Source organism: Parus major, chromosome 1, assembly GCF_001522545.3.
Source record: "Parus major isolate Abel chromosome 1, Parus_major1.1, whole genome shotgun sequence".
NCBI classification, from domain to species: domain Eukaryota; kingdom Metazoa; phylum Chordata; class Aves; order Passeriformes; family Paridae; genus Parus; species Parus major.
Genome location: NC_031768.1, coordinates 113,364,645 through 113,372,574, shown reverse-complemented (window position 1 = coordinate 113,372,574; position 7,930 = coordinate 113,364,645). Strand labels below are relative to the sequence as shown.

The window sequence follows — 7,930 nt, the reverse complement described above, 5'->3', positions numbered from 1 at the left end:
TCCTGTGCAGCCAAAGGAGCCTCCAGGAAATTTAGGGAGCAACGATTCCTGCTGGACCAACCCAGAAGGCAACAGGGTTTTCTGCAGGAGCTGAAGGAAAAGCTGCTGGAACCACGTTGGGCAATTTGGTTCAAAAGGCAGTGCCAGAGGCTCCTGTGGCACTGGGAATGCTGATCCAGAACAGCCTGTGTCCTTCTCTGGAGTTCCCTCTGCCTCTGCCTCCCCAGCACTGGCCACGGGAAAATGCTCTCTCCTGCCACACTCAGAGCCCCCAGGCGTTGGTTCAGAGCCTGCCCTCCATCCATGGACAGCCTAGAACATATTTAATATTCTATTCACACCTCTCTGCAGCTTTATGGCTCAGTTTCTGCCTTTGATCTGCTTCCTGCAACATTAATTCATTCCAAGCCCTCTTTATTTTCCCACTCGCTATTTCTAACCGCTTCCTTCAGTTACCTGCTTTGTTTCAAGCAGTATTTTTTCCCCAGAAGGGGATTGCTTGGCTGTTGGACCAAGGTGTGATTGCAGAGGGGTCACCAATGACCTGCACCCTGTGAGCTGGGCATCTGGCACAGGGGACACCAGAGTCCCTCCTGGCACAAAAACAAGGTCTTGGTGCTCACCTCTCTGAGCTGCACGGGGAATTGCAGGAGGAATTTTCCCTCTGTCATCCTCTGTTTCTGGCTGGTGGCAGCACAGAGCTTTAAAGCCAAAGCATTTCAGCTGTGGAGCTGCCACACACGTCACTTGTCACCTCTCATGTGCTGCTTTCTTCTTGAGGCCCTCGCTCTGCCTTCTTTTCACTTCCACTCTTCATTTCCCTGATTCCTGAGGAGCTTGGATTAGCCTGATAGCCTTACAAACTGAAAATAATCCTGCCTGAAGCAGCAAACACAGCATTGCTGCAAGGGATGCTGCAGGAAGAGCAGCACACAGCCCACCCCATCTCTCAGTGCCGTTTCCCTCCTATGTCACTTCTGTCACCCCTCAGCCAGCGCCAGCCCCAGCTGTGGGGTGCCTGTGCCAGCTCTCCCTGCAGCTCTGGCTACAGAGCTGTCCAGTGCTTTTCCAGTGCAACTGGAATTCCTCTGGAATTTGCTGCTTTTTATCTCCCTTTTTAAAACACTCACTTGAAGGTTCCTTGGGAGCAGCCTGGAGAAGCAGCAGGAATGTCTGGTTACAGCTGCCATAAGGGAAATGGGAGTCTCCCCTCACCAAAACACGAGCAGAGCCTTACCTGAGGGCTCCTTCTTGAGCTAGAGCAGCTGGGAATGCAGGACCTCCTCCCTGGTACCCCCCCTTCCACCTCTCCCAGCCCTCCTGCGACAGGCTCCACACGACCTGTGGCCCCCACACACCACTCTTCACATTTTTGGTTTGTTGTTTTTTTTTCCCAGTATTTTATTTCTGACAGGCATTTACAACGTTCCATTCATAGAACTAAAAACATAAAAATAGACCTTCTTTCAGCTTATAAAAGAAATATATAAGAACCTTTGACATAGACATGTCATGACATTATGTACAAGAGCCACGGTACCTTCCCAGTACCAGCCTTCCAGTATCCGAGTGCCGACTGCGTCCCCGGGAGCAGCCCAGGACAGCCAAAGCCTCCAGCACGTGGGACACGACCGACAGGTGATGATACAAAAAACAACCATGTGATCATACAAAGGGGGTAGAAACTCCTCTAAAGCTCTTATGAAAAGAAACCAGGAGATAGCAAAAAGTTAACTAGAGAAAGCTTTTGTAAGTCAAGTATAGTGCACCAGAAACCAGGGAAGGGAGGGGGCGAGGGGAGGATGCCAGCTGGGACACACAGACAGTGATGGATGTTTCGGGGGGGAGTGGGGATAATTCTTGTTATGTCTTAAAATATAGTCAGAGTGGATTTTATAAAATATAATCCTAAGGCTATTATAAAATTTCAGGTTCTCAGAGTACCTAGTGATGTGTCAAACATCAATAGATACCAACAAAACAGAACAAAATTTCATATAATCTTCCTTTTTTTTTTTTTTTATTCCTATAGGTGAGACTGCAATGGGGAAAGCTATAGAAATCCTAATAAAAAAAAAAAAAAAGTGCTGTTTTGTGTTTCGTATTTGGAAGTCTACTTAAAAACCACGAGATTTTAGTCACGTTTTACCCTGTTTTAGATGTTTAAATAAAAGATTTAAAATGTTAAAGAAGTTTTACTTGTGTAGAACTTTTTTCATCCTCTATTGCAGTGGAAAAGCTTTTATAAAGGAATTAAAATACACTAGTTTCACCCACGGTAGGAGAGTGGGTGAGGTCAGTTTTTTGGCCATGAATTCCCTGTCCCCTAAGCCCAAACTCTGCCAGAGAGAGAGGAGCAAAGGGATCTGTGGTTCCAGCAAGGGCACAGCACGGATCCCTTTGCTCCATTGCAATTCAGCCATGTCATTTTATTTATTATTCTTTTTATTAGCTAACTAAACTCCAGTCTCAAACATATACAATAAACCTCTTCCTGAAGAAAGTTATACCTAAATAAGAGTTTCCAGTTCATATTTTAATATAAAACCACCATTCCTAACCCTCTGCAAAAAGCTAGCCTCGTATCCAAGACGTGGAGCTACCCTAAATCTCTTACCTCTTTGTGCCCCTGCATCTCAGGTAAAATACAAAAAAATATTTCTTCAAGTGTTAAATTTGGACCTCTTTTAAGAGAGTTTGGCATCTTTACAAGAGTATGTAAAACTAGAGCTTCCGACATCGACGTTAAATTAGACCAGCCACAGACCAAGAGGACTGAACACAACATAAATCCCAAACCTTTCCTCACACGTTCCTAAAGTACATGAATATTCTCTTACATTTAGAGGGGGGAAAGGGGGTCAGAATACTGCGACTGTACAGGTTAAAAAGGCAGTTTCCTCGCCAAGGAGATGAGCCTACGGCCGACGGCTTTCACGGCCACCGGCCCCTCTGTCCTCGCGCTCCTGCCGGAGCCCGTTCGCTGCACAGAGGTTACCACATCCAGAGTGATTTGTTTTCCAGTGATTCCGTTACTCCATTTCAGCCCCTGATTGTTTCTGAATAAATAAAATAGTGTGAAAGCCCTTGGTTAACGTAAGACAGGACCTCGAGCTCGTTTCGTTCCCGGTTTTGGAGCGTTTGTCAGTCGCCTGAAGCGTGGCCGCACGGCTTCGGACCGCTTGAGCTGCCGCAATGGTGTGTGCAAGTGTGCAATCCGCGGGGTCCCCGGGAGGGACGGCGGGGCCGGGGACACCTGCGGGGCCGGGGACACCTGCAGGGCTGGGGACACCTGCGGGGCCGGGGACACCTGCGGGGGCCGGGGACACCTGCGGGGGCCGGCTCAGAGCTCGGTGTTGAGCTTCCTGCCGGGCACGAAGTCCTCCCGCCGTACCCAGATGACCTCCTCGCCGTGGCCCTCGGCGGCGCCGTTGACGCCGGGCAGGGTCGCCTGCTTCTTCAGCTGGGCCATCCTGGCGGCGTGCGCGTCCCCGGGCGGGCAGGGCCGCTGCTCGGGCCGCCGGCCGCCCGCCAGGGACGTGGCCTGCAGCCGCTCCCGCAGCTCCCGCTGCGCGCCGCGCGCCGCCTCGCAGAAGTCGTCGTCGTCGCTCAGGATGTCGGTCTCCTTGATGTCCTCCTGCTCCTCGTACTGCGCCAGGTCGAACTGCTCCTCGACCCAGCGGTCAGTGTCCCCTCCCTGCGCGGGCTGCGCGGGCTCTTTCTCGGGGCTGCTGCTGTGGACGGCCTCCGAGTCAATGGTAAACCTGTTTCGGGCCAGCCGCCGCCTCCTCCTCCCCAGAGACTTGCTCGGGGCTGACACTGCACACACAAAGATAAAAGCCCACAGGTGTTTTACACACGGCACAGCTCTGGGCCAAAGCTAAGTGCCGTCGGGGCCCGCGCCCGGCACGGGCAGGCCCAGCGCGGCCCGGTCACCCCCGGCAGCTCCTCGGCACGAGGCGCCCGCTCGGGCAATTTCTGCTGCTCAGATCCAGCGTGTGCCAGAGAACAGCCCTCAACTGCTGCTGCTGCTCCTGAGTCCTGGCCAGCACCAGTGGCCTCAGCTCAGCTTCTCGCTCGCAGCCCCCGCAAAATCCAACAGCTTCACACCTCGGGGAGGGAAATGTGTCCGGCCTCAGAGCAGCGCTACGGCTTTCCCAGTGGCTACAGCAGCGCCGAGGATGCTGCGTCAAAGACAGGGAATCACGTTCCCTGTTCAGGCTCTGCTACTCCCTTCCTCTCTCCCTCCCTGCTGGGCGAGGAAAAAACAAATCCCCCAACCCATGAGAGTTAGCAGAAGCTCCTTCCTCAGCATCTACTCAGCAACTGGCCCAATTAGCAAATTCCCATCTTGTGTGTCAGAACATCTTCCCAAGCAGGGGCAAATCCTGCAGCTGGCGGCTCTGCAGGCACCGCGGTGCTTCAGGGGCACACACAGAGCTCTGAGGTTGGAGTTTGCTGCCCTGCACTGACAAATTTATCCAGCTCTGCCTTGGGGTTGAAGTCATTTCAGTGTCCCTGAGCCTCAAGGTACATTAAGTACAACGGCTCAGCAATTGCAAATTTTATCTGTAGGGGGAGGCCTGGACTGCAAGGTGGGATTTCAATCCCTGCAGAATTTTCATGGCACACTGAAAGGAGGTCTGGCATCTCCAGCAGCCAGGGCCAGCTGGAGCCAGGGCTCACCCCGAGTGAGAAGCTGGGCTCAGCTGCTGTTGGTCTGGCCTGCCCTGGTCAGAGGAGGAGCAGAAAGCCTGGCTGTCTACAGTGCTGGATCTAATGAGCAGAACAGGAAATAAACGACAGACCAGAACGAAACACGCAGCAGTGCCATGTACTTTGCAGTTGGAAGCAAATATTTCTTCCCTCCAGCATCTAGAGTTCTGAAAATGAAAACCTGCTTTTCCCTGGGATTTTTTCACTGCTTTTGCCTGAAGTCAACTGAAAAGGAAAATCCATGGTTTAGGACAGGCCATTACAAAAATCAGAGTACCAAGTGCACCTCCAAATGTGGGCAGGAGGAGCATGTGCCCTCTGGCAACTGAGTTGAAAAGGCTCAGGTGGAGGACACCCACAGCTGCCCCTTCAAACCAAGCTCAGGGGAGCTGTTTTTCCTTGTGCATTTTAGTTCAAAAGTGCTCGAGTTACCTCAAAATTCTGTACATGCTTTTAAGAACCACACAGCTTCTGCTCTGTTCAGCTGACCCCCAGTCCAGATTAAAGTGCACAGCCCATTGGTACTGCCAGGAATCCCATTTCCCTTCCATGCCAGAAGCACTGCTCTGAAACTGAGCCTTGAGTCCAAAGCAAGGTAAATAGAGGCAATTTAAGGCTCTCAAGGAAGTGAAGCATGGAAAAACCTGCAGATTTTACATGTACAGGAGAGAATGCTAATCCTAATATACAAGTGACAGACACCACCACGTATCCTACAACGGTGCTGGGGTTACTGGGATCTTGAAAGTCTGTAGCCCTACAGTACCTGCCCTGTTCATGGCTGGCCTTGCACCTTTTAGAGCACACAATCTTTTTCCACCAAAAGGAACGTATTGCTGGGATGAGGGCAAACTTTCGGTTTTAAGGAGCTGTCTTCTGTGTTTGTCCCGCAGGATGGAGTGCACTGCCTTCAGAAAGTCCTTCCTGTGTTCTGGAGAGCTGAAAAAGGGGTGGGAATACAAAAGGCAGAGTTACCCCTTGGGAACTGCTAAAAGCTGGCTGTAGATGAGGTAAATCATGGCCAGTTCTGTGATTTAAGACAGTACAAATTGACTGGCAGGCGCTTCCTCTGAGAAGACTCCACTGAACTCAGTATTTTCAAAGCAAAGCTAAATCCATGGTCACTGCAGTGGGCATCCAAGGAAACCAATACCCAGGTCATTAATAAAACATTCAGCCTTTCAACCTTCTCGAGGTTTCCTTTCCCTGCAGTGCCACCCACACGTGGCTGTGTCTGACACACATCCAGTGACCTGTGGTGCTCAATCTGTCCCTGCAAGCACACCCCACAGCTCCTGCAGCTTTCCCTAGAAGTAGGAACTGCCTTGGCATCAGCTCTGTTGGATCCTGATGAACTTGTGTTCCACGATCTTACTTGAACCCAAAAAACATGCCAGGGCAACCACCACCACAACAATGGATGTTTATTGAAGGGAAGGCAGTGTCCCAAGTGCAGAGCTTGGGACCTGGTGCCATCAAAGGAACCACCTGAACACACCACCTGCCACGAAGACCCACTGGAAAATTGCAATATGACTTTTCCCACGAAGGTGCAAAGCTGATCAAGTTACGTGCCTTTATTTTCAGAGACTGTACAAAATTCTACCTTCCAGAAGCAAGGTTTTAACACCCTCTCCCCACTCTCCCTCACTGGGTGGTCCCAGATTGCCTCCCAGGAAAGACAAGCAGGGATGCAGAGATGCAGATGCCACAGAAAACAGGGAAACCCACTTACCTACAGCAGAGGTGAAATGTCCTTTCTGGCCTGCCCTCAGACTCAGATTTGACGTGGACAATCTCACACACAGAATTGGTCTCTGCATCTAAAGGGAAAACCAAGCAGAACTTCATGTCTACCTTTAAGCTGAACTCCAAAGCATTTCCTGCATGATCAGGGAAGGCCCCCAGGGCACACATGCAAAGGCTGGCAGACTCCAGCTGTGGGAACATTACCTGCACTGGCCAGGGCCCGCACCTGCAGCGCTTCCAGAGGGATCATGTGGCGAAACCGGAACGGATCCCAGTCTTCATAGATTGAGGCTCTGTGTGATCCTCCCTGCAAGAATTTCAGACACTGTCAGGAAACGACACCCTGGGGCAGGCAGACAGTCCTGTGCTCTGTGCTGAGGGCTCCCTGCTGCAATCCTGGTTTTCCCATCCCAACACCTCCCCAGGGGGCCTCTCTCTGGAGACCTTGCTGCTGTCTGGATTAAAGCAGCCCTAAGGGCCATCAGCTCTTAGCAACGCCCTCCAAAGCCACCCAGCCCAGCCCTGGGTGCACACACCCTTGGGAATATGCCAGAGTTCTGCTTCTCACCCTGAAGTCACCCTGTGCCTGCTGCCTTTCCCCATGCAGGCACCTCAAAGCCCTCTCTGGTTTATGCCATGGGCAGGGATTGCTCGTTTCCCTGTATCACTGCAGACTGTGCCCCTGCTGTAGCACTGCCAAGCTCAGCTTTAACTTGGAATCCCAAACTCCAGCGGGATCCCTGAGCCGCTCCTGAGGGGACTGAGAGCAGCCAGCACTTGCTTGGTGGCACACGACAGCCAGGGCACTGTGTGAGGTGACAGACAATAATCAGCTCTCAGACACTCACACACACTGACCAAAGAACCTAAGCCAAGAGACACACTGGCAGTACATCTTCATCCAGGACAATCCACCCACAGCAGGGAATGCATGTGGTAAGCATGGCAACAAAGGATAAAGGAATGCTTGCTGTGCCCACCCAGCTCCTCAGACACCAGGGACCACACGTGCCAGAGCACATTCCAGCTCCATGGCTTCGTGGAAATCAAAACTCCATCTCAGCCCCAGAAACACCCACCCAGACAGTCCCTGCAAACTTACGAGTTTCTTCTTCTGTTTGGAACCATCCTTGTACACAAGGACCACGGCAGTTTTGAACACTGGAGGAGAAAGTTAGAGACAAAAGCTATGGAGTCACAGAATCCCAGAATCTCAGGACAGCTGGGGTTGGAAGGGACCTCTGGAGATCACCCAGTCCAACCCCCCAGGCAAGGCAGGGTCACTGGAGCAGGTGACACAGGAATTTGGGATTTTGGGATGTCCCCAGAGAGGGAGACTCCAGGCCCTCCCTGGGCAGCTGTCCCAGGGCTCTGCCCCTCCATGGCCACAAGTTCTTCCTCAGGCTGAGGTGGAACTTGTTGTGTTTCAGCTCACGGCCACTGCTCCTCATCCTGTCACTGGCAC

General features: G+C 52.0%; 1 protein-coding gene across 7 annotated transcripts in view; it reads right to left on the bottom strand.

The window, feature by feature from the left end:
- Positions 1-1,384: 1,384 nt before the first annotated feature.
- TIAM1 (TIAM Rac1 associated GEF 1) overlaps positions 1,385-7,930 on the bottom strand; it is a 123,049-nt gene continuing 116,503 nt past the window's right edge. For all 7 annotated transcript variants that reach the window (XM_015647776.3, XM_033519009.1, XM_015647520.3 and 4 more), the window contains 5 exons: positions 7,568-7,626; positions 6,670-6,772; positions 6,452-6,539; positions 5,483-5,655; positions 1,385-3,819 (listed from right to left, as the gene is read on the bottom strand). In XM_015647776.3, the coding sequence (XP_015503262.1) occupies positions 3,344-3,819; positions 5,483-5,655; positions 6,452-6,539; positions 6,670-6,772; positions 7,568-7,626 (899 nt within the window). In that variant the 3' untranslated portion in view covers positions 1,385-3,343. The remainder of the gene's footprint in view (positions 3,820-5,482; positions 5,656-6,451; positions 6,540-6,669; positions 6,773-7,567; positions 7,627-7,930) is intronic.